This window comes from Geotrypetes seraphini, chromosome 7, assembly GCF_902459505.1.
Source record: "Geotrypetes seraphini chromosome 7, aGeoSer1.1, whole genome shotgun sequence".
NCBI lineage: Eukaryota > Metazoa > Chordata > Amphibia > Gymnophiona > Dermophiidae > Geotrypetes > Geotrypetes seraphini.
Window position 1 is genome coordinate 185,884,576 of NC_047090.1, and position 27,610 is coordinate 185,912,185.

General features: G+C 43.9%; 1 protein-coding gene across 4 annotated transcripts in view; it reads left to right on the forward strand.

The window, feature by feature from the left end:
* The window catches only part of GTF2A1 (general transcription factor IIA subunit 1), an 81,181-nt gene that overhangs the window by 24,960 nt on the left and 28,611 nt on the right, over positions 1–27,610 (forward strand). For all 4 annotated transcript variants that reach the window (XM_033950933.1, XM_033950936.1, XM_033950935.1 and 1 more), the window contains exons 3-6: positions 2,323–2,536; positions 20,178–20,242; positions 22,360–22,429; positions 25,735–25,868. In XM_033950933.1, coding sequence (XP_033806824.1) covers positions 2,323–2,536; positions 20,178–20,242; positions 22,360–22,429; positions 25,735–25,868 — 483 coding nt within the window. The remainder of the gene's footprint in view (positions 1–2,322; positions 2,537–20,177; positions 20,243–22,359; positions 22,430–25,734; positions 25,869–27,610) is intronic.

Sequence of the window (27,610 nt, forward strand, 5' to 3'; positions counted from 1 at the left end):
CAACCACTCTCTCTGTGAAGAAATACTTTCTGGTGTCACCATGAAATTTTCCGTCCCTGAGTTTGAGCGGGTGACCTCTTGTGGCCGAGGGTCCCTTGAGAAAGAAAATATCATCTTCCACTTCGACACGTCCCGTGAGGTACTTAAATGTTTTGATCATGTCTCCCCTCTCCCTACGTTCCTCGAGAGTGTAGAGCTGCAATTTGTTCAGTCTTTCTTATTAAATCCCACCCTAACCCTCCCCCCTCCCAGATGTGTATAACAATCTTTCATAAATTAAAGGGAAATAATATTAATCTTTCATAACTTACAATATTTTGTTAATGGGCCCCAAATTTCCTTAAATTTCCTATAATGTCCCCTCTGTAGGGAATGACTGCTTTCAAATTTATAAATTTGCCATAAGAACTCCCACCAAAAACTATAATTTAAGTTATCCCAAGTTTTCCAATTTTTCATTATCATCTGCATGGCCACTCCTGTCATAATGAGGAGCAATTTATTCTGATTTGCATTGATTGTTTTTTGTGTAATAATATATCATATGATATTGATAATGGAACTTCCAATATCGTAATAATTTGACCCCCAAATAGATTTCCAGAACTTGAGTATCAGGGGACAATAATATAGCAAATGATCCAAAGTCCCTATATCAAGATGACAATACCAGCATCTATTAGATTTAGAACTATCCAACCTTTGCAGCCTAACCAGGGTCTAAAAGATCTATGTAACAAGAAAAACCAAGTCTGTCTCATAGATGCTGACGCTGTACATCTCAATCTCCAATTCCAAATTCGTGGCCATTGAGATGCAGAAATCTGCTGCTTTGTCTCAATACTCCAGATGTCTTTAAGACTACTTTTTGGCTTTTTATTCATAAATTCAGATATTAATTTATAATTTATACCACTTGGTGGCCTGATGTCTTAGAAATCCGTCTGGAAGCATAGAAATGGCAAGCTATACTGATCTTTTTTTAAAGTTTCGCCATTCAGGGAACCCTTTCTGAATAGCCTCAAGCATTTAAATGGTTGCAGTTGACGATAAAGGAGGCTAAAAAAAGAATATGAAGAGAAACTTGCCAAAGAGGCAAATATTCATAGTTACAAACTGAGTGAGGTGATTAAATTTGCGTACGATACAAAGTTATTCAGAGTAGTGAAGACACAGGGGGATTGTGAAGATCTGCAATGTGACATAATCGAGCTCGAGAAATGGGCATCGACATGGCAAATGAGTTTCAACGTGGATAAGTGTAAAGTGATGCATGTCGGGAACAAAAATCTCATGCATAAATACAGAATGTCCGGGGCGGTACTTGGAGAAACCTCCCATTAGTTGGTTATAGTTGCTGCTGGGGTGTGAGTTGCATGCAAAAACACCTTTTTTGTGCTCACTTCCGGTTGGGTTCGAATGTGTGAGCTCCAAGAGAACAGCCATGGGGGATGGTGGTTTTGTTTTGTTGGAGAAATACTGGCTGACTGAGGGTTGGCACGTTGCGTCTGTGTAGATCTCGCAAATTTAGTGTTCTCGGTCTCCATCTGGTGGTAGGCGAGCATAACCCAAGGTTTGGTGGGCCTAAAGCAGTATATCACAAACTGTGTGCCTCCTGAGATTCCAAGTTTGCCGCGGCACACTGAAGAGGAAGAGAGGCGCTTGCCAGCTGACTTCCCTATGCGGTACAGCACCAGCGTTGCCTGATTCCTCGAAGGCCTGCATGTTTCCCCCTTCTCTCTAGCGACCTCTGGCTTCCCCCCCCCCCCCCCCCCGCCTCCCGGTCTCACCTTTAAAGCTAATTACAGTAGACTGCAGAGGATCACCAGTAGGTAAAATGATTTTATTTTCAATATAATGATTGAAATGTGTCAATTTTTGAGAATTTATATCTGATGTGTATATTGTGTGTATATGAAAAATGAATGGAAAAAATTTGCATTACAATTAGTAAAGGGGATGGGATCTGGGCCTAGGGAGGTCTGTGGTTGGGGTACTTGGTTGATAATTGTTAGACTTAGGGGGTACTTGGCCAGTGCCTCTCCTCTCTGGCCCTCTTCCCTGCTGGCATCCCCTACCGGCATCTCGGGGCCCATCTGGAGGGCCTCTGCACATGCGCGGATGTTGCATGTGTGCGTGATGTCATCACAGCGACGTCTGCGCACTTCTGGGCCCCGGCTTGAGAAACACTGGCCTAAAGGAAAGAAATTCCAGGTCTGCCTGACTTTCTCTGTATTTCCAGTTAGTACAAAATGTTGACTTGCCTTTGGGCCTTGTAATCTGACCCGAAGCCCATAGTCGCATATTTCTTTTTCAATTCAGTTATGGGAGAACAAGCTGATGCAATCCAAAGCCGTGGATGGCTTTCACTCGGAAGAGCAGCAGCTGATGCTCCAGGCTCACCAGCAACAGCAGCAGCAGCAGCAGCAACTTCAGCCACACCATCACCCGCAGCAAGTGCAGCCACAGCAGCAGCCGCAGCAGACAGTGCAGCATCCGTCCCAGACGCATGTCCTCATTCCTGCGCAGCAGCCAGGTTGGGCCCTAGGACCTCTTCAGTAGGCTTGTGGAGGGAATGGGGTGTTGCAGATTGTTGTATCGGGTCTGGGAGATATTTTTTTAATAGGTTTTCAATTTTTATTTTCAATCTAAATGCATGCTTTATATCCATATTGCTCCCTAGCTTATGCTGCTGATCAGTGACACGTGCTAGTCTTCCCTGGTTGGAAGAAGTTCACTTTCTAGATACATCGCCTTTATGCCATCATTGCATATTGTCTCTCTTATCCAAAAAGGGGAAAGGGATTGGGACTTTGTATACTGCCTCTTTGTAGTTATGCAATCACACTCAAAATGGTTCACATACAGGTACTTCAAGCATTTCCCTGTCTGTCCCAGTGGGCTCACAATCCATCTACTGTACCTGGGGCAGTGGAGGATTAAGTGACTTGCCCAGGGTCACAGGGAGCAGCGCAGAGTTTGAACCACTACGCCACACTCTCCTCCAGTGCAATATCAGAAGTGAGCCAAGTATAGAACAATGATGTCATTGTGACATCACTGATGAAGCTGGCTCTTAGGCATTGGTGGAATGAGGCATTATGACATCACAATCTCAGCTCTGGAATGTTGCTACTCTTTTGGTTTCTGCCAGGTATTAGGACATCAGGACATGGACTTGTGTATTGCCTTTTTGTAGTTTTACAACCAGGTACATTTCCCCCTCCATATTCGCGGTAGTTAGGGGCTGAGCGGGTCCGCAAATATTAAAAAAACCACAAATAATATTCGGCCTGGTTCTTCCCCTGGCAATTTTAAACCTTGAAAGCTCCCCCCTTACGCCTTACCTGGTGGTCTAGTGGGTTTTCAGGCAGGAGCGATCTTCCCACGCTCCTGCCCCGTGCAGATCGCTCACAGGAAATGGCTGCTTTGAGCTCCCATCATCTCTCGAGCCATTTCCTGCATGGGGCAGGAACGTGGGAAGATTGCTCCTGGCCCGAAAACCCGCAAGACCACCAGGTAAGGCTTAAGGGGGGCTTACAAGGCTTAAAATAGCCTGAAAAATGAAAATGCATTTTTTTGGTTTAAAACCGTGAATAAGGAGATCTGTAGATACGTAATACGGAGGGGGAAGTATACTTCAAGCATTTCCCTGTCTGTCCCGGTAGGCTCACAATCCATCTAATGTACCCAGGGCAATTGAGGATTAAGTGACTTGCCCAGGGTCAAAGGGAGGACTTTTAGACTTTGCATTCATCTTATAAAACCCTTACTCAAACTTGATGCCCTGCATAATCTTTTCATTTTCTTATTTAAAATAAGTAATGATGCATAGTGCCAGCATGAAGCTTTTCACAGTAAGCTTTAGCTGATCTGTTTAGGAACTTCTTGTCACTGCTGCATGGAACATCCCCTAGTCCTTTTTTCCTGCAGATGGAACGGGGTGTCTGTTTCTAAGAACCTGTGGCAGTTTTTCATCTTCCCTTTACTATTTTTAGTACAATTTTATTTTTTTAGTTCTTTCAAGCCCATGAATGTGTCAGTACTGAGCACATCTGTTTTGAATGGGCCTAGCAGAAGCAATTTACCATACCTTTGCCAATGCACCTGCTAACACTGCTCTACTCAGCTTTGGTGCTGTCTGTACTGACCCTAACTCCAAGGACTCTGAAGGTGAAGTCCTCTTCGGTGACCTTTAACATTTTCTAAAATCTTGAGGCCAAAGTGGTTTACTTGCATCCTTTAATACCCCTGATCTGGTTTTCATTTTGGAATTTGACTCTGAAGCATCCTAGCACCTCATTTTTGGGCATGCCATTCCTGTCTCAGAACAAGAGTAACCTCCAGATCTGAGGCTAAAAATATATTGCCATTGGGGGGATCTGGTTGTCGGCTCTTATCCCATTTTTAAGTTGGATGAACCCAGGGCGCTTTTTGGCTACCTTAGAAGCATTAACGTTAGGCTTCCTAAACTTTTGAGAACATCAAGTGAGTTAAATTGATAGTATTTTTGTAAAAAAACATGAGATTCTATACAGTAGAGATTTCGAAAATGCATGGGATAAATTTTGTTTCTCGTTCAATAGGAATGTCAGTCTTGAACCAATGGGTTTAATAATAATAATAACTTTGTTTTTCCTATACTGCCATAATCTTGCGACATCTATGCAGTTCACAGTGAAGAGAGCTGTACAATCAGCGAATTACAGTGTAAAAATAGGGAAAGATGTCACTGAGCAGTCAGTGATTATAGAGTACAGAATAGTAAGAATTATAATATTTGTATGTTACAATATAATAACATGTTTACAGTGTAGGGGGCTGGATAGCCAGCGAATTTCAGAGTACAGTTTGTGAGGCAGTCACTGAACGTTCAGTGAATACAGGTACAATTAGAGAGAATACGCAGTATCAACATGATGAATATTAGGTTTAAAAAGGAGGGAGATGTGTAGAGATCTTCATTTTCAATTTTCTGCTCTGCCTCCCTCTTCTTGGGCTGTCCTGTACTCTTTAATTATTCTCTCCTACATGTACCCAATTACCTTGTCCAAATGGCTGGCTCAGCTGATTGAGGATTCCCCTGCCAGGATCAGCTAAACTAGCAGGGAGGACTGTGATTCCTCCCTCTCTCCCACTTACTGATTCCCCCCCTCCCCCTCCACAAAGAGCCGCTGCCATTCCAAGCCCTACAGCCTTCCCTCAACATCCCTGACTCCCCCCGTACTTTCTGATGAAAAATCAGCAGGACCAAAATCTACTCCCTCCTGCCAATAGGGCTGCCTCTTCAGAATGATGGGCCTTCCCCCCCTCCCACTGCATTTTGGGAGTCTTGGGGGGCCTAAGGCCCTGATTGGCTCAAAATGTGCTCTTCGATGGCTTTCCTCAGAGTTCTTGTGGGCAGTGCAGGGGAGATGAGTTCTTAGCATCTGAAGTGCTGTGCCATGTGTCGGCACTGGGGCCTTGATTTTGTAGAGGACTGTTATTTTGTGTCAGCCGGGAACCCGCTGATATAGCAAGTTCCAGGTCAGGGGCAGTGCTTATGCTGAGTGCCTTGTGGGAACGTGTTCGGAGAGGGAACAGTTAACGATGGTGGTCCCTGTCAAAACCAGAACAGCCACCATTTTGGATTTCATGTCTGTGCCCGAGCTGGTGCCTACCTTCCCCCCACCTCCAAATCCCTGCAGAGTGGTTTGGTATTGCTTGGCACTTGGGAGGAGAGAGGGATTTCTTGCCAGATTTGTCCTGGCCTTTGTCTATGGAGAGCTGGTGCTTCAGCTGGGCTGCAAGCACACTCTTCCTCCTAAATGGCAGCCGTTGGACTAGGAGGGAGAGGATCTCTTTGAAATGTGGTTCTCCTGGGTCAGAGGCAGATCAGGAGTGGGCAGAAGAGGCTCTAGATCAGTCATTCCCAAACCTGTCCTGGGGGACCCCCAGCCAGTCAGGTTTTCAAGATATCCCTAATGAATATGCATGAGAGAGATTTGCATATAATGGAAGTGACAGGTATGCAAATCTCTCTCATGCATATTCATTAGGGATATCTTGAAAACCTGACTGGCTGGGGGTCCCCCAGGACAGGTTTGGGAACCACTGCTCTAGATCAAAACCTTCCTTTGGGGAGTAGATGCTTGAATGGAGGAATTGCCCCCAGGGGGGAGGACTCGGGTGGTTTGCATTTTTCATCAGGAAGAGCTGCAAGAGTGTTTTCTTGTTTGCTTCGGTTCTAAATTTGAGGAAGCGCCTAAGGAAGCTCTTCAAACTGTGAATCCGCTTTAAGGGCATTCAGAAGTCCACTTGCTCCTTTGCTATTATGCATCAGGATACCAGGAATGTGATTCAGGTGCTTCATGGGCCCTCTTTTCGCATGGAAACGCTGATCGGTCATCATGGCAGAGAATTTCTTACATTGCTATCTAGCAATCTGCATATCCCTATTTGTCAGGCTCAACGGCAGTTCCTTTGCTTTAATGTTGTGGGATGGCATTATCAATTTTGTGCCGCCCCTTTAGTCTAGCTACTACTCCCCACAGTTTCTGTGGTAGTGGTAATGTTAGCTGCTTCCCTTCACAAGGAGGACTTCCTTAATTCACCTTTTATCTGTATGACTGGCTCATTCAGGCAGTCTTATATCAGAAGAGCATCAGGGTCACAGACAGCAGTGCAGGTAATCAGTCGGGCTGGGTAGCCAATGTTGTCAAGAGTTAATCTGCAGCCGGCAGTAAGAGCTTAAAAACTGCAGACATAAGATCAGTCCTTTCTTCGTTTGCCAAGTCTTTGGGCCCAGGGCGTATTTTCAGGTACTGAACTCTCTAGAAGTGGGGCAGTGGGCCAAGGCCGCTTTAGACTGCTCTCCAGGTGGTCCCCTCAGTTGCAGGATTTGGAGGCCAGGCTGCTTCTTCAGAGTTTAGTGAGACACAGCCTGCACTGATGGTTGGCAGATATCATCTGTTAGAAGAGTTGAATCTGTGGGTGACAATAGATCATCTCTACCGGCCCTGAGCCAGCTGTACAATGGGCCCACCCCAGCCAGAGTCAGTTGAAGGCTTGCTAGTAGATCAGTGCACATATCCTGTAGCCCGTTCTCATGGTGGCCAATCCAGGTCCCTAGTCCTGGGCAAAACCCAAAGAGTATCAACATTCCATTCAGAGTCCTAAAAAATAGCAAGATTTAGCCGCCAGCAGCACCTAATTGTTCCATCTCAGCAGGCAGCCCCCGCAACAACCAGCGCTGTCGGAGGGGTCCTTTCAGGCCCCATAAAAGAACCAAGGAGCCGCGGCACGCAGCCTGCGGTCGCATGTCCAAAGGGGCGTGGCCCAAGGGGCAGGATATGCCCCTTTTGAGCCCCTTCAGAGCCCATGAGGAATCGGCAGAGGACTGCGATTTAATCCTTCTATTATGGGTAAGAGGAAAACAAAACTTAATTTCCTAACTTCAAGTTCAAGGTCCAATGGATCGTTTTATTTCGGCTCGGTCTTCACCAAGACTAGAAGAGCAGGTAACTTTAAGCATGCAGTCAACTGCCCTTTACTCAGGAGGCCCTTTGCCACCTCCCCAGCCTTTAACTTCTGTTGGAAGAGTAGAGACACCATCCAATCTTGGGTGTGGCCTCTTCCTCACATTTTTTAGACATTTTGGAACTAATATAGTGGAGCAAATAAGTGGGGTGAAGACTAAAGGATTGACCCCTATCCAGATGGTTACAGAGTCGAGCCTTGATGTTCTTCCAAAGGACAAAATTATCACCTTAAATGATATATGGCTAACTGTTAATAGAATTGAGTCCTCTTTGCAAAATACTGTTTTGAAATTGTGTCAGTTTTCCTCAGATGCAACTGTTAAACTGAATGAGCATGATGATCAAATAATAGAGCTAGGAAACAAATTGGATAAGTCTGTGGCTAATTTACAAAGTACGGCTCTATCTAATATTAGAGTGTATTATCTCATGCCAAAATGGAAAAAATGGAGAATTATATGAGAGTTAGGAATCTTTGTTTTTTGAACTTCCCGATTATGCACTTCCTATCCCCTTTGGAGCTAGTAAGAATGTATATGAGGGAGATTTTGCAATACTCTGGAGGTGGATAACTTTCAACTAGATGACTTCTATTATATTCTGAAGGCTTCTAGGGAGGAGGGAGCAGAAGGGGAAATTGATAAACTAGTTTCTCCAGATAGTTTAGATCTTTCTCAGTTTCTGGAGTCATCTAAAGACACAATTACAAAGTGTGCTACACTTTTTCAAAACGGAGTTAAAGAAACAAACTACAGTGGTACCTTGGATTACGAGCATAATCCGTTCCAGGAGCATGCTCGTAATCCAAAATGCTCGTTTATCAAAGCGAGTTTCCCCATAGGAAATAATGGAAACTCGCTTTGATACGTTCCCACCCCACGAGAACCGGCATTGCTCCCCCCGAAGGCCCCCCCCCTGCGAACTGGCACCCTCCCCCTGCGATCCGGCACCCCCCGCCGCCACCTGAGGTCCCCCCAACCCACCCGAACCCTCTTCTTACTTTGGTGTAGCCTTCGCACCGGCACCAGCATGTCCTGTGCGTTGGTGCCCGAAGATCTGCCTCTTGTGCTGGGCCTTGAGCATATGCACTTAGGGTTTTATTATTAGTGACTAGGGAGGATAATTGAAGAAATGTAGAGATGTACAGAAGCCACATTCTGCCTTCTTGGAAGTTAAAAATTGTTTTTCCTATATTAATTACTTTGCTAAAGGAAGGCACTGCCAGCCAGATGACGTGGACTAGATCATTGAATGACTTTATTTTCCTTTTTGTAACTTTATGTTGATAGTTATAATTGGATGTTCCTGAGTTTATTATAAGATTTGTAGCAAATGAATTAAAAAAAAAAAAAAGAATAGCAAGATTCTGGAACCCCAAAGAGTAACAAAAGATTTCGGAACCACAAGGAGTCGCAACATTCCATGCTACTGATCCAGGGCAAGTAGTGGCTTCCCCCATGGACTTTTCCTCTCGGAAATTGTCCAAACCTTTCTTAAAACCTGCTCTATTTTCAGGATCTTCTCTGTGGAAAAGCAGTGCGAGTAGTCAGACAATGCAATGACAGTGGCCTAAGTGAATTGCTAGGGGTGCGTGAAGAGCTGGTTGCTGGCTTATGTCTCTGACGGTGTCATCTAGTAGATCCTGTCCACTTTGCACGTGTCAGGTGTAGACAATGCAAAAAGACCAGTAAAGGAACAAACAAAAGTACTTTAAATACCTTTTAAACTTGAGTGGCGCTCAGAATCCAAGATGGAATGGAAAAACTCAATGTGGGGTACAAACCCCTAAAGAGCTTCTTACAGAATCTATCATTGCACCATTTTGAAGTAAAAGGTAATTAAAAATGCTTGTTGGAAAAACGCTCATAAATATTTTTTATGTCCATAGAGTGAAATAGGTATCCAGCTTATAAGTGAATTCAAAAAACGTGAGTTCAAAAAAACTTAGCTTAAATGTTCAGTCAGCGTTGGCCCGGTGAGGTTCTGATCCAAAGGAAAAAATTTTTTCATTTCCTGTGACGTCCCGTCCTGTGATTCCTTCGGATCAGGACACATTTCAAATCGCAGTTCATAAGCAGCATAGCGGGTTCTCTGAAGAAGCCAGTTTGGCGAAACGCGTCAGAACCTCGCCGGGCCGACGCTGACTGAACATTTAAGCTAAGTTTTCTTGGAACTCGCGTTTTTTGAATTCACTTATAAGCTGGATACCTATTTCACTCTATGGACATAAAAATATTTATGAGCGTTTTTCAACAAGCATTTTTAATTACCTTTTACTTCAAAATGGTGCAATGATAGATTCTGTAAGAAGCTCTTCAGGGGTTTGTACCCCACATTGAGTTTTTCCATTCCATCTTGGATTCTGAGCGCCACTCAAGTTTAAAAAGGTATTTAAAGTACTTTTGTTTGTTCCTTTACTGGTCTTTTTGCAATTTACGGATTTTTAGGAACAATTCCTTGTTTGAATATTACCCAGTTGTTTGTATTGGGCATCCAGGTGTAGACAATCTCCTGGATCTAGCAGCCTTCACTCTTACTATGCACCGGTGGGCCTCCCTGTCATGGATTTTGATGGCAGCTTCAAGCAACACCCAGGTCTCTCGGTTCTTCAGCAGAAAGACGGTTGCGCTGGTATAGATTTGGCCCTCACAGGAGCTCTTATGTGTGTTCCCCCCCTCCCCCCCCCCCATGGCCTTTTGGCGGGCGGTGTTATCCAGTGGATTGAGAGGCATAAGGGCCTTGTAGTTTTGCTGGCTCTGGATTGTCTGAAGACTATGGTACAGGGATCTAATGGGGCTCCTGGTGGAAGACCTGCTGCCCCAGAGGCCGCTGTACTGGAAAATCTGACTCGATTCTTGCTTAAGGCCTGGCCTGCCCCTTGAGGGTGCATATTTGTTTGTTTATTCAATACCATTCTCTCGGGAGAGCTCGGAACAGTTTACATGAGTTTATTCATTTACTCAAACATTTATCCCTGTCCCAGCGGGCTCACAATCTACCTAATTTTGGAGGCCGCATTACCGAAAAGATGTGCTGAGACTAGAGTCGGTGCAGAGAATGGCAACCCGGATGATCGCGGGTCTCAAGGATCTCCCTTACGAGGAAAGGCTGGATAAGTTACAGCTCTACTCACTCGAACGCAGAGAGAGGGGAGACATGATCGAGACATTCAAGTATCTCACGGGTCGCATCGAAGTGGAAGAAGATATCTTCCTTCTCAAGGGTCCCACGGCAACCAGGGGGCACCCGTGGAAAATCAGGGGAGGGAAACTGCACAGTGACACCAGGAAATTCTTTTTCACTGAGAGAGTGGTTGATCGCTGGAATAATCTTCCACTTCAGGTCACTGAGGCCAGCAGCGTGCCTGATTTTAAGGCCAAATGGGATAGACACGTGGGATCTATTCACTGAGTTAGGTGGGGAAGGGTCATTGCGGTGGGCAGACTGGATGGGCCGTGGCCCTTATCTGCCGTCTATTTCTATGTTTCTATGTTTAATTTACCTGGGGCAATGGGCGATTTAAGTGACTTGTCCAGGGTCACAAGGAGCAGCGTGGGTTTGAACCCACAACTCCAGGGTGCTGAGGCTGTAGCTTTAACCACTGCTCCACACTTTGAGAAAGAAAGGCTATTCAGTCAAGGTTATAGCAACTCTCTTGCATTCTAAGAAATGGTAGGCGTCCCGAAGCACGTACGCGAGTGGCATATTTTTGAAGATTGGTGTGACAGCCGTCGGATTGTTCCCTTTAAGGCTTCACTGCCTCGCATTCTAGATTTTTGTGCAGGCCAAGCTAGAGAAAGTACTGGCCTTATCTTCTGCGAAGATCCAAGTTGACAGTCTTATAGCTTGCTAAGGGTCGTTCCCCGGTGATGCATCCAGATGTGGTACAGTTCCTTCAGGTGTGTGCCTCATTTGTCCTCCAGTTTATACATCTGTTATGCCTTGGGCCCTAAATCTGTTTTTGTCAGTACTTGTGTCTTTGAAACTGTTATCTGGTTGTACATTGAAAGATCTGACCCTGAAGCTGGTCTTCCTAGTTGCCTTGTCTTTGGCATTACAGACCTTTTTGTGTAGGACGTCTTTGGGTAATTAATTTTCTTCAAAGTTCTATAATAAAGGTTAATCTTTTGTAAACTGCATAGGTCAGAGGTGTCAAAGTCCCTCCTCGAGGGCCACAATCCAGTCAGGTTGTCAAGATTTCCCTAACGAATTTGCATGAGATCTATTAGTGTACAATGAAAGCAGTGCATGCAAATAGATCTCATGCATATTCATTGGGGAAATCCTGAAAACCCGACTGGATTGTGGCCCTCGAGGAGGGACTTTGACACCCCTGGCATAGATCTTTACGGTTAACCCTTTCAGGACCAAGGGACCTATTTGTCCCGTAACTTTAAAATCCTATAAATTTTGATTGGGATAGTCTACAGTTCTAAATTTGATATGTACGGATTCCATATGATACTACCTTTATGTAAACAAACTGGTTCCGACATTCATTCATTAGCGTCGTTGCTAGATTGACGAGAAGATTCACTTGCCACACTGTCCATAAGCCAGAAGTGTGATTTTTTTAAAATAAAAATAATGATATTTCACAAAAATCAATTTTTTGGCATCTGCAAGCCCTTTTTACCATAAAAATGTCGTCAAAACCACAAAAATTGGCCTATGATCCTTATGGTCCTGAAAGGGTTAAGCGGTCTATAAGTTGATTTTGTAAAGTTATGTCTTAATGCTCTTTTAAGGGCAAAGTTCTATTTCAGATGGTTCCTTCCTTCCCTAAAGTAGTGTCAACTTTTCATGTGAATCAGTCGATTTCCCTCCTAGTTTTAGATGATTCTTATTGGTTCAGAGGAGCAGAGGCATTTGCATTGCTTCGATGTCTGGAGGATTATCTATCGGTATTTGCAAGTGACTCGGGAGTTTCGGCACATAATCGACTGTGTTACTAAGAGGTCAGAGAGAAGGCGAGGCAGCATCCAAGGCTACGATTGGTGGTTGGATTAAAGAGACAGTGGTGTCGTCAGCTTTTTTGCTTATTCCATTGTTTTTGAAAGCTCAGGTGACTTTGTGGGTGAAGCAATCCCTGGTTTTGCCTCTTAATCTGTAAAGTGGTGGTTTGGTCGTCGTCTCATTCCTTTGCTCTTCGTTACAGGCTGGATGTACACACCTGCCAAGATGCTGTGTTTGGAGTGTGGGTTTTGAAGGCAGGGCTTCACCCTCGAGTCGCTGCTTTGGCACTTCTATCTGTGCTGGTCATAGACGGATACTATGGAAGGAGAAGTCAGGGTTTATGTGCTAATCTGCTTTCCTTTAGTTCCTCTTGACTGGAACAGCCTGCCAGGTTTATATTAGCCTGCTCGATTCTCATCTGTCTGGAATGAGGGGTTTATTTGGACCTTCATATATGCAAAAAATAATTTTCAAAAAAGTTGGTTCAAAATGAAGAGGAAGCCTAAAGTTCTTGGGTCAGCCTTTCAAAGATTGCACAGGCTATGCTGGTATTAGCCAGCGCTCGGCAGGGGCAACCTAGTAACCTTGCCTATTGACCAGAGGTGTGGAAGTATGAGGAGTTTTTGTATGGCCATTGTGGGGGTGGGGGGTATCTGCTTGGCTATTCATAGACTGACTTTCAGGGGGCTGCACAGCCCACTTGATTCTATAAAGAACCTGTGGAATTTTGCCTGAAATTACCATTGAGGAATGCAGAGTTAAGTCGAAGGCTGGTGTAAACGTTAATGCCTAAAGTTAGCAGTTGCATGCGTGATGATCTGTAACACGCGCCCAACTACAAGGCATGCCCATAGCACACCGCTGTGGGCACGCTCCCTTTATAGTTTTGTGTTACAGCATTTAGGCATTGTCTGTCCGATATTCCACACTACAGCTCCTGAATATGACGTTACCAGAGAAACGCAGGTCGAAATTAACTGATTTATGAATTCTTACAGGAAGTAAAACATTGGCATATATCCTTCAAGTGTTGTACAATCAATATTAGTATTTTTTAATGTTTAATACTCATTCTGAATCAGATCAGGGCAATTTACAAAATTAGTATGTGTAAGCTTGAAATCTTTTGGTGGCCTTTGGAGTTTTCTCATTTTCACAATGCGGCCCTTTATGTGAAAAAGGTTGGGAACCACTAGCCTAGTGGTAGTGGCTGCACAAATGGGGCATTCACATCTTCCCTTACCACAACAACTAGTTAATTGAGGTTGTTTCGCAACAGTTGGTCAGACTGCCGTCCTATCTTCCATCTGTCTCATTGCATTCATGGGATTTGTAATGAACTATCCCAGATCTCATCTTCTACCAGTCCAGAGCTTGGCGTTCGTTTGTGCTCTCTTAGACACTGTCCAAGGCCAAACGCCTTTACCACAGCAGAGAGTAAACAATATTGTTCAACTGTCTCTCTAAAAATAAACATCTCCAATGGTCAGCATGTTTCCACTCATCAGATGCTGGGCTGCCTCAGTCTCATGGCTTCAACAGTCCAGGTAACGCCATTAGCTTTACTTCACTTCCAGGTAGCTCGGTGGACTCTGTCCTCTCAGTGGTTTCAAGCCACAGGGGTGCTCTCACCTTGTATTCAAGTTACCCTAGCTCTATGCCACTCTCTCCGATGGTGGGTAGTTCCCCGCAATCTCACCTGGAGGTCTTCTGTTAGTTTCCTCCACATCAAAGTCCTTACCACGGATGCCTCCATGGTCGTTTTGTGGAGCTCCCCTTGATAGCATCCCTACACAAGGTTCTTGGTTCCCCACAGGAAACGACTCTTCACATCAACCTCTTAGAATTACGAGCAATCTGGAATGCACATTTCTGGATTTCCTCCTCCATCAGGCAGTCCTTGTCCGCATGGCAACCAGGTTCTAATTTATTACCTGAACAAAGAAGGAGGGATGGGTTCTTAAGCGCCTCTCAGGAAGCAATCTGCATATGGTCTTGGACAACTGCTTGGAAGATATTGCTCTTCACAGTCTGTTTTCACTAATGGTCAGGAGGGTTTGGGGTTGTTGGGGTTTTTTTTGTGGACAACAAACTGCAATATGTATTCAATTTTTATCACTTAAGGCTATAAACTTCTCAAGTACATCTTAATAGACTCTTGGCTTTAGCCCCAGCTTCCCAGTGTCTGTTTCTAGATTTAGGGAAGGGCTTGTTCATGTAAAACCACCAATACAGAAGCTTCCAGTTCTTGGAACCTCGGGTGTTGTGCTTATTCTCTCAAACTGTTATATGAGCCTGTGAATTCCTCATCTGTTTGTTTCATCAAGACTTGAAATACTGCATGTTAAGTATGCAACCTGGAAAGTACTATTTCTAGTAGCAGTGAGTACCTTAGTCATATATAAATGTGTATTTGGTTCCTTCATAATCATTCTAAAATCTTTCCATAGATGGACATGCCATTTTCATGTAATGCAGTTCAGGGGGAAAAAAGCATCCACATAAAAATTCTCTCCACACTGTGTACCGCAGACAGGCGCTCTCACGAGTCCAAACAATATTGCAGGAAGTTTAAACAGCTGTTTGTCTTTTTCAGCAGTTATAGATTTTGGCATGCGAGTGATAGATTGGATCCTAGCTAGAAACATGATGGCAGATAAAGGCCAAATGGCTCATCCAGTCTGCCCATTTACAGTAACCATTATCTTTTCTTCTCTGTAAGAGAAGCCTATCCCAGGCTCTCTTGAATTCAGGCACAGTCTCTCTCCACCACCTCTTCTGGGAGACTGTTCCACGCATCTACCACCCTTTCTGTAAAAAAAAAAAAAAAAAAGTATTTCCTTAGATTACTCCGGAGCCTATCACCTCCTTAACTTCATCCTATGCCCTAATTAGCTATTTTCTTGTATTTCTCTAACCCAGTGGTTCTTGAGACATAATACCCACAATGAATATGCATGAGAGATTCCCATATGGAGGTAGTGCATGCAAATTTATCTCATACTTAGGTTTTCATGATATACACGGCTATTAGGCTGATATATGGAATGGAAAAAAGTGACAGAATTACACCATATATGTTAAAGCTGCACTGGCTCCCTGTTGAAGCTAGGATTCGGTTCAAGGTTTTCTGCGTGGTGTTTAAAATACGTCAACGGGACGTACTATCTTACTGTGTTTCCTCAAAAATAAACAGTATCTTATATTCATTTAGGGCCCAAAGGCACTAAATCTTATTTTCGGGTAGGGCTTTTTTTTTTCATGAACGTGATCTCCCCTTTCTCTCCTTCACCCCAATTCTTCCTCTTTCCTTTCTCTCCCCCACATGTGCAACATCTTTCCTCCCCTCTCACCCATCCCCTTGTGTAGATGATGATGTCATCAGCAACACGGCAGAGGAACGGCCCAGGCTCCAAAGGAGTCTGTCTAGCTTGCTGCCGGTTTGTTATAAGCTACAAGCTACATTTCTTTCTGTCTCGCGGTCGGAGGGAGAGATGGGTTGGCGGGGGGCAGGAGCGCTGCTGCTGCTGCCGGCGACTAGGGCTTATTTTCGGGGGAAGGGCTTATATTGGGACCTAACCCGAAAATCATGCCAGGGCTTATTTTTGGGGAAACACAGTAGATGCCCCCATTGTTGTGTTATTCAGATATACATTATATGGTCTGAGCCCTTTTGATTTCCGGAGGTAAGAGGGTTAAAATTACATTACCTTTACATTAGTGATTTCTATACCGCCATTACCTTGCAGTTCAAGGCAGATTACATATGAGTTGTCAGGACATTTAGGAGTACATTAGGAGTTGTCTGAATATTTTTGGAGGTGCTAAAGGTTGAAGTGGATTGTAAATGGGGCTTGAGATGGATCTTGCTTTGACGACTCCGCTTTCCGTCTACTGGTTCAATCTTCCATCCTCAGCACTCTTGACTACTGCAACATCATTTACCTAAACGCCACGAAGAAAACCACCAGGAGATTAAAATTAATCCAAAACACCGCCGTGCGCCTCATCTTCGGCCTAAAGAAATGGGAACATGTCACCCCCTTCTACCACCAACTACACTGGCTGCCATTCGATTCAAGAGTCCTTTTCAAGTTTGCATGCTTCTGCTACAAATCGGTTAATGGTGCTACTCCAAGCTACATCAACCCCCACTTTAACCTCTATCACATAAACAAGAAATCCCGTAGAACTCAACTATTCGCCTTCCCCTCGCTAAAACTCTGCCACTATAAAAGATTCATAGACAAAACCTTCGCCTACCAAGCAGCCAAGCTCAACACATGGCTGGCCCAAATGATCCTCGAAGCCCCCTCCTACTTCGACTTCAGAAAATCTCTCAAAACTTACCTTTTCAGCAAACAAGACCTCTAACGGCCCTACCCGCTCACATTTTCCTCCCCCCCCCAGCATGCACCCCCCCTTTTTCAGCTCCTCTCTTCCACGTCTTCAACAACCTCCCCCATCCTCGGTCAATTTCAGTTTTTACTTGTTACTGATCTGTTTTATTTTATTTGTTTGTAAATCTGCTAGATAACGTAGATCCTTTTGAATTGATGTAAACCGCCTCGAACTCGCTGGGTATGGCGGTATATAAAAAATAAAATTATTATTATTATTATTATTATTAGTTTGTCTTTATGGAGTTTTTAAATAGCAGGGTTTTTATTTCTTTTCAGAAGGTTTTGTAGTCTGCGTACGAGATCAGTAAATTGGAGAGTTGGTGGTCTAGTTTTGCTGCTTGGGTGGCTAGGAGGTCGTCATTTTTTTTTGTTTGTTTGACGTTTTTGATTGGAGGGTGCGTGGGTTCTCCTATGTCTGGTTGTGGTGGTTTGAATTAGTCGGTTGTTCCAGTAGGCTGGGCTGGCTTTGAATAGTAGGCAGTAGAATTTGAAGAGTATTCTTGCTTGTATTGGGAGCCAGGGTGAGTTGAGGTATGCCGCTGTGATGTGGTCGTATGTCCTCAGTGAGTAGATGAGTCTTAGAGCTGTGTTTTGTACTGTTTGTAGTTATTTTAACATGGTTGCGGAGCAAGGGGGATAGAGGATGTTGCAGTAGTCTAGTACAGTATTCTTCAACCGCTGGTCCGTGGACTGGTACCGGTCCGCAGAAATTTTCTGCTGGTCCACAGGGCCGGCACCTTCATCGGGCCCAAGAGATTCTTCTGTAGCCGCTGGTCCTCGGTACGATCAATGTGGCGTCTTTGGGCCAACTCCCTGAATGCTGCAGTGCACAAAGCCTGCATTTGCAAGGGATTTGCTCCTACAAGAAATCCCGCAGAATTCAGCTGTTCGCCTTCCCTTCGCTAAAGCTGTTTCACCTCAAAAGATTCCTAGACAAAACTTTCGCCTTCCAAGCAGCCAAGCTGAACCCATGGCTAGCCCAAATGATACTGGAGGCCCCCACCTACCTCGGCTTTAGAAAACTACTCAAAACCCACCTATTCAGCAAATAAGACCCCTAACCGCCCCCTTCCGGTAATCGCCTGACCTTTGCCCGGCTCAGCTCCTCCTTCTTGATCACTTCTTTCCCCCCTCTCTTCTACCCTCCTCCTTCTTCATCTGCCAAACTCGGCTAATTATGTTTTAAACCTGATATATTGTTGTAAATCTGTATGTCAATGCGGATCCTAACCTAATTGATGTAAACCACCTAGAACTTGTTGGGTATGGCGGTATATAAGAATAAAATTATTATTATTATTATTATCTGTTTTCTGGTAGGAATGAATGTTGAAAAGCATATAGTGTGCTTTGTGTATGATATTGTATATGTGTATATATGAAAAATGGATGGAAAAATGGTGTTACAATTAGTACTATTATCTGGGGCCTGGAGATTGGGTGGAAATGGGCAAAACTTAGCCCAGTGTTCTTCAACTGCTGGACCGCGGGCTGGTGGCGGTCCACAAAATAATTATTTTATTTCCGCCGGTCCATAGGTGCCAAAAAGTTGAACACTGGTCTAGTAGACCAAGGTCTAGGGATTGGCCTACTAGCTGGAATTGTTTTCTGTTGAAGAATTCGAACTTGTCTTAGGTTTCTCATGACTGTGAATATACCAAAATGTTCACTTCCACTTTAGCCTATCAAGCTGCCAAACTCTGGAAAACTTTGCCAGATCAGATTAGCTGAATGAGTGATTATAAGAGCTTTAGAAAGGCCTTAAACTCATTTGTTTAAGAAATATGTTTTGAAAAAGTTGTAACTTATTTTTGTTAACCGCTTTGAACTTCTTTTGAAGTATTTGTGGTATACAAATAAAAATTGTATTGTATAAGTCCTCAGTCAAATGACCTCTGCTCTGCCAGTAAGACTAATGTAGCTCTTTCAAAATTGGCTTCACTGGACAATGCATGTGAAATAGCTACTTGGTCCTTTCCATACTTTCACTACAGATTATTTCTTTTCTGTTTTTTTACTTCTTTATTCATTTTTAACACTTACAAAAAGTGAAACGGTATATAACATCAATTTGTTCTTAAATACATCACTTAATATTCTATAAAACTCAATTTCAAATCCCATATCCTTCCCCCTTCCTATTCAATAACATTCATCAAACCCAAGAAACCATATAATAACCTCCCCCTTCCCACATTGTTTACCCTCAAAAGGAAACCAAGAAATCCTACTCCTTCCCCCCCATCCTGGAAGTGCATATTTAAGGGGAAAAAATGACTCCCAAATATCCTGAAACTTCTTAATGTTCCCCCGCTGTATGGCAATTACCCTTTCCATTTTGAATATGTGACAAGAGTTCCACCAAAAGCTATAATTCAAACGATCCCAATTTTTCATAATATGTTATATGGCAATCCCTGTCATAATGAGTAATAGCTTATTATTAGATGATATTTAGCTCTTAGCCCTCATTGATGTACCAAATAACACAGTATCATAAGTTAATGCAACCGGATTTTCTAACAAACCATTTATTTGACCCCCAAATTGATTTCCAAAAAGCAAGTATCAATGGACAATAGAATAGTAAATGATCTACTGTCTCAGCTTTGAGATGACAGTGCCAGTATCTAGACTTAGAGCTATCTAACTTCTGTAAACGAACTGGGGTTCCGAGTGCTCTATGTAACCATTTGTCTTTTGGCTTCATCATCGGATCAAGCGTCCTCTTTTAAAAAGTTGAGTAGCTTTGAGCTTGTGTCCATTTTGTTTTCTGCTTGTTAGAAAAAGCAGAATGTCATACCTTTTTAACAATGTTCTCTAGTGGACATCTGTATCGGACGTACAATCCCTCGCCACCTCACCAAGAGCTGTGAAATTCAGGAGACGGCAGCTTTTGGGAGAGGCTACACATGATCAGGTCTTTAAACACAGGTGTGGGAAAGCTGTTCTGCCCTAGTAACATGCAGGAGGCATCACCTGCTTGTACCCTGATTTTAAATTCTGTGGATCAGGGGTCTCCAAAGTCCCTCCTTGAGGGCCGCAATCCAGTCGGGTTTTCAGGATTTCCCCAATGAATATGCATGAGATCTATGTGCATGCACTGCTTTCAATACATATTCATTGGGGAAATCCTGAAACCCGACTGGATTGCGGCCCTCAAGGAGGGACTTTGGGGACCCCTGCTGTGGATTATGGTCCACTGTTTTCTTTGCTCCAGCTTCTGTGTTTTGTTGTTTTCCTTAGTGCATTAAACCTGTAATGTGATTTACTTTTTATTCTCTTCTCCATTTGACAGCACCACAGCAACAGGTTATTATGCCAGATTCCAAGTTGTTACAGCACATGAATCCGTCGGGCATGGTAAGGGACCTTTTATAACTTTGCTAACTTGTGCCAATATGGTGAGCTTTAATCTGTTAAGTTCTGCTATTTAAAATGTTTGATTGGACACCGTTTCATAAACAATTTGGGTGCTATACAGTAGTAGAAAAGGAAAAGAGAGGGAGACGTCTGTTTATTGCTGGCAATTTTAAGAAAGCTCTTCTGTGGCTATAGTGGTTGGTGGATGGTAATTGCACGTGAGATGAGTCCTAGATATGACAGCGTCTTGTTCTTTCCTGACACTGTACTGCCAATTAATTCAAAATACAGTACTCCCCTGAAATTCCAGGGGGTCCGAATTTTGAAAAACCACAAATGCGGTTTTTCTCCTGTCAAAAGGCAGGGGAGGCAGGCGAGAGCAGCTGGAGCGCCAGCAGGTGAAGAAAATCACTCGCGGTCTGCTCCGACCGCCTCTTCCTGTATTCAAGTCGGGCTACACCAATCGGGAGCTGCTTTGACACGCAGCTCCTGATTGGTGTAGCCTGACTTGAATACAGGAAGAGGCGGTCGGAGCAGACCGTGAATTCGCAGGGGAATACTGTAGACTTCTACACAGTGGTGTAGCAAAGGGGGAGGGGGCAGTCTCCCAGGTGCTGTCTTGGTGGGGGCTGGGAAAATTAGAGGTAGGGAAAGGGGGCATGAGGGCGGAGGAAGGGCACCCCTATGCCACTGCTTCTACAGTCTGTCCTGCAGATGGTAGGAGACTGAAAGATCCACTAAATCAGCATGGGGGGGGGAACAGAGGCTGATGCTGGACAGATCTCTAAAGTCTGTGTCCTGCAAATGGCGTGACTGGTGGTGAAGTCTTGACAACTTCAATGTGCTAATCATGTTATTGTCGCTGCAAATGTGAGTGCTGGGCAGCTTCGGGGGAGGGGAAGGCATCTTGACTGGTAAGCTGAATACTGTTGGCAATATACTTGGAGTCTTGGTTATAATCGTGTCTCGTCCCCATGTTTGGCTGCCTTTTATAGTTGGCATGGTGGTGACTTCACAACCAGCACTTGAACGAGGGTGACTGGGGCCTGCACAGAGTGGCAGATGCGATTCTGGCCACCTTGTTGGGTGGACTGGATAGACCCTGAGGGTCTTAGCTTCTGGTCATAATTTATCTGTAATCATTTACTGTGTTAAATGGGGAAATAAAAATGTTCAAATGAAGTCTACTGTAGCTGCTAACAGCGAAGAGAGTCAGAAGGTGAAAAATGTAAATAACTACACAACCTGTAATTAAACTCTGGAATTCGTTGACAGAGAATGTGGTGAAATCGGTTAGCTTAGCGGGGTTTAAAAAAGATTTGGATAATTTCCTAAAAGAGAAGTCCATAGGCCATTATTCAGATGGCTTGGGGAAATCCACCGCTTATTTCTAGGTTAAGCAGCATAAAATCTGTTTTACTACTTGGGATCTAGCTAGGGACTTGGAGAATGGGGAAATCCACTGCTTATTTCTAGGATACTGGGCTTGATGGATCTTCAGTCTGTCCCAGTATGGCAATTCTTATGTAATCTTAAAAGATCATATGCTAGCTAAAAGCAGTATTTTGGTTTAATTTAGAAGAAATGCACAGGGCAATATTTACTCTTATGTACCTTGGCCCAGAAGTAGGGAAACGGGTGTTCTGACCATGCATCATAATGAGACACAACAACCCTTTCATGTGCCAGTGGTGCTTGTTCATGAGCACAGCATAGCCTAATTTACCACAGCAGCAGCGTTTGATAGCCTTGGCCCCTTAAAGACACGGAGGCAGGCTGGCCGCAGTTTTATTTTGCAGCACTTACAAGATTTTTATTGACCCTGCAAGTCCCTAGGCCTGCCGGAGTGTGAAAAATGGGAAAAAGAGTGCTTCCACAAGGCTGCAGAGATGCCAGCAGACCTAAGTGGAAAACAGAAATTCTGTCAATGACTCAAAAGATAAGGAAAAACGGAGAACTTCAACAAAGAAAAGACATAGCTAGTCAAACTCCGTTAAGTTTCCAAGTATTACAATTTTACACGTTCTCAAACTCTTTAAAATTGTCTGCTGCATTGGCTCTAGGTATTTTATAGTTGTAACTATATATATATATATTTTTTTTTCTGATTTGTATAGAGTGCAGCTGCTGCTGCTGCAACTTTGGCTGCCGGTGTTGGTCCTGTTCAGCAGATATTCACAAATTCAGGTAATGTTAAGTCTCTGTGTATAATCTTTGTCCACTATAGCTGGCTACTTTTTTTTTTTTTTTTTTTTTTAATTCTTTAGCATCTCTCCAGACCGGTACAGTTCACTGATGGGTAATAGCTCACTATGACCAGCAGGTGGAGACTGAGACAAAACTTTGGCTGTAATACTAATAGCTGTGCTTCCCTCTAGTCTAACCAGTCTGTTCTCAGTCTCGGCAGGTGTGGTAAGCTGTGCCAGTCTTCCCTGAAAATGGTTAGTGTAGGCCTGTTGAAAGTTTTTTAGTGGCTTTCTTGTATGGTGGGGGACGGACCCTTTTGGGTCATTGTGCTCCAGATGCAAGGTTGATGCGGCCGGTCTGTACTTACAGTGTGCCGGCTGCCGCGAAAGGGAATCCTCGGGTGCTGGCGTCCGGGGATCCCCTTTGTGAGCGCCTTGCATGCTGACAGCGAGGAAGCCTGGGCTTCACTTGCCACCCACACAGGGATTCCCCCAGCTGCCAATGGTCAGGAAAATAAGGTTTACCTTGCTGTTGATGCTGCTGGGGTCTCCCTTACCGCTGCTGCCTTTACCTGCTTTAGTGTCTAGGATGGTTCAGGCTTCTCAGCCGCTACAGGCGGGGTCTGGAGAGTCTAAAAAGAAAATTAGCAGGTAAGAACCTAATTTCTCATTTTCCACCTAGGTAAGGTTATAGGAAACTTTTTATATTTGTGACTTGAAAATTTCATTTTATAGAGCATCTCTGCAGTATAACAGGACTCACAGTTGGGGGGGGGGGAAGGGGGCCAGGTGGCCTGAATCGTGATAAAATTACAGATGGAAACTAGAAACAGCATACAGAAAGTATAATTTGAGAATGATAAAACATAGAGTGGTTTCCCCACTTACTGGCTTAAAACATTGCATATTGGGATATATATATCTAGTAGATGTTTTGTATAACTTTTTTTGCTGTGTACTGGTACTTTCATAAAGCAAGATAGAAATATTAGTCCTAGAAACTGTGCTCTAGTTTCAATTGAACATCAAACTATGGTCTTGTACTTTTTTCTGCAATGACAATAAATGATGCCAGCAGGCAGAGCAGCTGACTAGTTTGACTGCTTCTTTCACCTTCATCTCCTTTCTGACTGACTGCATTTTGAAGTGAGTGGCTGTTTTCTCACAGAAACACTTTAAACATTTTTGAAATAAAATGCACATGCATTGTGCATGACTTCATAGCATTGTATGTGCCTTCTACAGCATCTGTGCAAGGCTTCAAGCAAATGCTATCATTCCAGACTTCCTTCCTTTCATCTAGCTGGCCCCTATCCCTGGAATAAATTACCCAAGTTTGTCCGTCAAGCCCTTTCCCTTGTTTAAAAGCAGACTGAAAACCCACCTTTTGATGTAGCTTTCAATCCTTAACTCTATTCCTCTCCTCTCCAACCCAGCCAGCTGATTAACCGTTCCCCTTAACTATATCCATGACATCCTGTTTGTCTTGTCTGTTTAGATTGTAAGCTCCTTTGAGCAGGGACTGTCTCCTTCGTGACTCTGTACAGCGCTGCGTGCGTCTGGTAGCGCTATAGAAATAATTCATAGTAGTAGTAGTGTGAAGAGTTTCAGTCCTTGGGAAGCAGAGCTGAGACTGTGATGTCATAATACCTCATTCCACCAATAAGAACCAACCTCATCAGTGATGTCACAATGGCTCGATTGTCCTGTACTCCCTTCTGCCCTCCAACCCAGCCAGCAGATTAACCGTATTCATGACATCCTATTTGTCTGTCTTGGCAGTTTAGATTGTAAGCTCTTTGGAGCAGGGACTGTTTCTTACTCTTTGTGCTATAGAAATAATTAATAGTAATAGTGTTTTGGTCGTGTTAACTACCCTAGTTTGCATTTCTCATGAACTTTTCCCCCACCTCTCTAAATTTTTATCTTTAGAGGTGCTTCAGCTGTAAGCCTTGCCACCAACTATCAGCAAGGCATATAGCTTAGAGAGCCAGTGGGGTCTGTTCAGATTAAATTACTTATGTTGGGGGGGGGGGGGGAAATCCCTGAGGCAATGCCAGTCAGAGAAGCCTTCAATTAAGTTTAATTGCATTTTTATTGCTAACCAGCACTTTTCCTTTCCTTGTGTTGGTTTTTGCAATGAGCACTTTTAAGCTGAAAAAGTTGCTTATTGTGCTCTAGGTGTGCAGTTGATGTGGCTGGTGTGTGCACAAAATGCACCGGCCGCCACAAAGGGGAATCCTTGTCAGCTTTGGGTACCGGCGAGCAGGATTCCCCCTTCGCGTGTGCATTGCAAGTCGGCAGCAGGCAGTGGGGAAGCCCGAGCTTCCCCTACCGCCCACACTGGGATATAAACGCACATCGGCATGAACTTTTAGGTGCAGCCTGTTTTTGTAAGAGCCCATTTACAGGTAATGGTTTAAAAAATGTGAGGACTCATAGAAGCCATGCATATAGTGGCTCTGCACAGGACAGGAGCACATGAAGATCGCTCCCACCCTGGTTCACCATTGGTCCACTAGGGCTTATGGCAGGCTCTGTAGAGGAAGTCTGCGAGGCAAGGAGGGAGAGAGGACAGAGTGCAGATCCAGGCAGGGGAGGGAGTAAAGAAGGTGCACTGGGTGCAGAGTCTGGCAGGGCACTTGGAATATAAACACCCCCAATCCCCCCGCCCCCCTGTTTATATTTGAGTATATATGGTATAAGGCTTGAGTCTTCCTATCTTAAATTTAGAAAGTCTGTTAAAATGTACTTATTTGACTTTGGCTTTTATATAACTCTTTTTTTCCCCCTCCTGCTGCTTATGTCACTTGCAATGATACCCACTGAGCCTTGCCCCATTCCCGCCAACTTCTGTGGCTCTCTTCTATTCTTACTCACGTCACCTTCTTCCATTTATTTATTTATTGAAATTTTACAAATACAAAAGTATAAGAATAAAACAAAACAATAAGCTGCAGATACCAAAATATACCTAATAATATGGAAAATATAGTATAGTTAATCTATAAAGTAAAGTTAATTAGGATTTACATGAGTCCTTACATATTCATCAAGAGGGGTCCAAATTTTTGTGAATCTGGCTATGTTATTTTGTTTGAATGTTGTTATTTCCTCAGACTTTCTGATGACTCTCCACCATTCGTAGAATTTTCTTCCATTTATTAACAGAATGTAAAATTTTCTTTTCTGGCTTTTGCTGTTTGCATTGTGACTTGCCAAGTTCAATTTGTGGAATGATTAGCAACATATCGAGCATCTGGAAATAAATAATAGTTAAGTATTATTTGTACTTCTGTATTTTAGGTCAGCTCCTGCAGGTGGTTCGGGCTGCGAATGGAGCTCAGTATATCATTGGATCTCAGCAGCCTGTGGTCCTTCAGCAGCAGCTCATATCACAGATGCAGCCAGGAGGTGTGCAGGCTCCTGTTATACAGCAGGTAATGAAACATAGAAACATAGAAAGATGACGGCAGATAAGGGCTATAGTCCATCAAGTCTGCCCACTCCCTTGACCCACCCCTTTGAGTCAACTGACCCCCTTAATTATACAGCCACTTTACTGACCTGCTCCTTCAAGTCTATACCCTAGTGACCCTATTCCTGGACTTGACCCCCGTAGGGATCCCACATAGGTATCCCATTTATTCTTAAAGTCCGGGATGCTGCTGTTCCACTGCTCAATCACTCTTTCTGTGAAGAAGTACTTCCTGGCGTCTCCACGAAACTTCCCCCCCTGAGTTTGAGCAGATGCCCTCTTGTGGTCGAGGGTCCTTTGAGAAGAAAGATGTCATCTTCCACCTCGACGCGTCCCGTGATGTACTTAAATGTCTCAATCATGTCTCCCCTCTCCCTACAGTATACCCCCGCAAATTCCCGGTTCCGAATTCAAGGACTCGGTCATTTGCGGTTTTTCTCCATGGAGCAGCCAATAGCTGGAAAGTTCACATTTCCCCAACCAATCCTGACAGAAGGAGAACCTCGAATGACAGCTGAACCCCGTGAGAGGGCAGGCCAGAGCCAGAGAGGAGGAGGGGGTGTGCCGAGAGCTCGAGGTTTAGGTCACTGGCTTCAACAAGGGGATACGACTGCAAGCGCTTCCTGCAGAACAACTGGTTGCTCATGCTTTAAACCGCATTCGATATTTGAGATTTTTCCAAATTTGTAGGCATTTCAGGAACATAACCCAAGAACACAGCTGTACTCCATAAACAATAGTTATCCAAAACTAGGTTTACCAGACGTCCAGATTTCCCTGGATAGCTTTTCAAAACCCGGCACTTTGTCTGGAGGGCGCGGATGCAATGCGGTGATGTCACGCATATGCTTTCCTGTCCGATGAAAAGGCAGTGGGGATGGGGGTGTAACAGGGCAGGCCTGGGGGTGGGTCTAGGGGTCCAGATTTTACTGACGTGAAATCTGGTAATTCTATCCAAAACAGAATAAAAAACATTTTGTATATTTATTATGGTGGCAACGTTAGAAGCGCTATTCATGCTTTGGACATCTCAAAACAGCTGCTGGTTGAAGGCCAATCATCTGAAACTGAACATTGCTAAAATGCAAGTATTTTTATTAGGTTATCCAATATCTGATCTCCGGAGTTGGCTTTCTCTAGACCAGTGTCTTCACTCATTTTTAAGCAAGGGACATTTTTGGTCCAAAAGGACGGAAGGAGAGCTGACAAATATCTTCCTACTTTGGGCCTTGACACCAGTAATACTTCTCAACATTCATTCCTATTAGAACACCTGACCTCAGTCACACATGCAGAACACAAATAACCCCTATGCAAATACAGCACCACAAACTGAAAGTCCGATGTCGGGCTCTGCGTGCAGTACAACACCAGAGAAATAGAAAAAACTACATTTCTTCCTGAACAGTGCAAAATATAGACTAAATTGAAAAGAAAATAATTTTTTCTACCTTGGTTGTCTGATTTTATTTTTCTAATCATCTTTCCCCAGGCTCTGGTTTCACTTCCTTCTGTCTGTGCTCTTAACTCTGTTTCCAGGGATGCCTTATGCATTTGCTGTATTTCTCTCTACTTTCTCTCCTACATTAATCTTTGGCATTAACTTTTAATAATCAACTTTCTTCAATTTTTCTGTTTCTTTCTCAAATCTATCTACTTCTCTCCATCTATGTGTACCATCTCTTCCCTCTCGCTGCCCTTCCC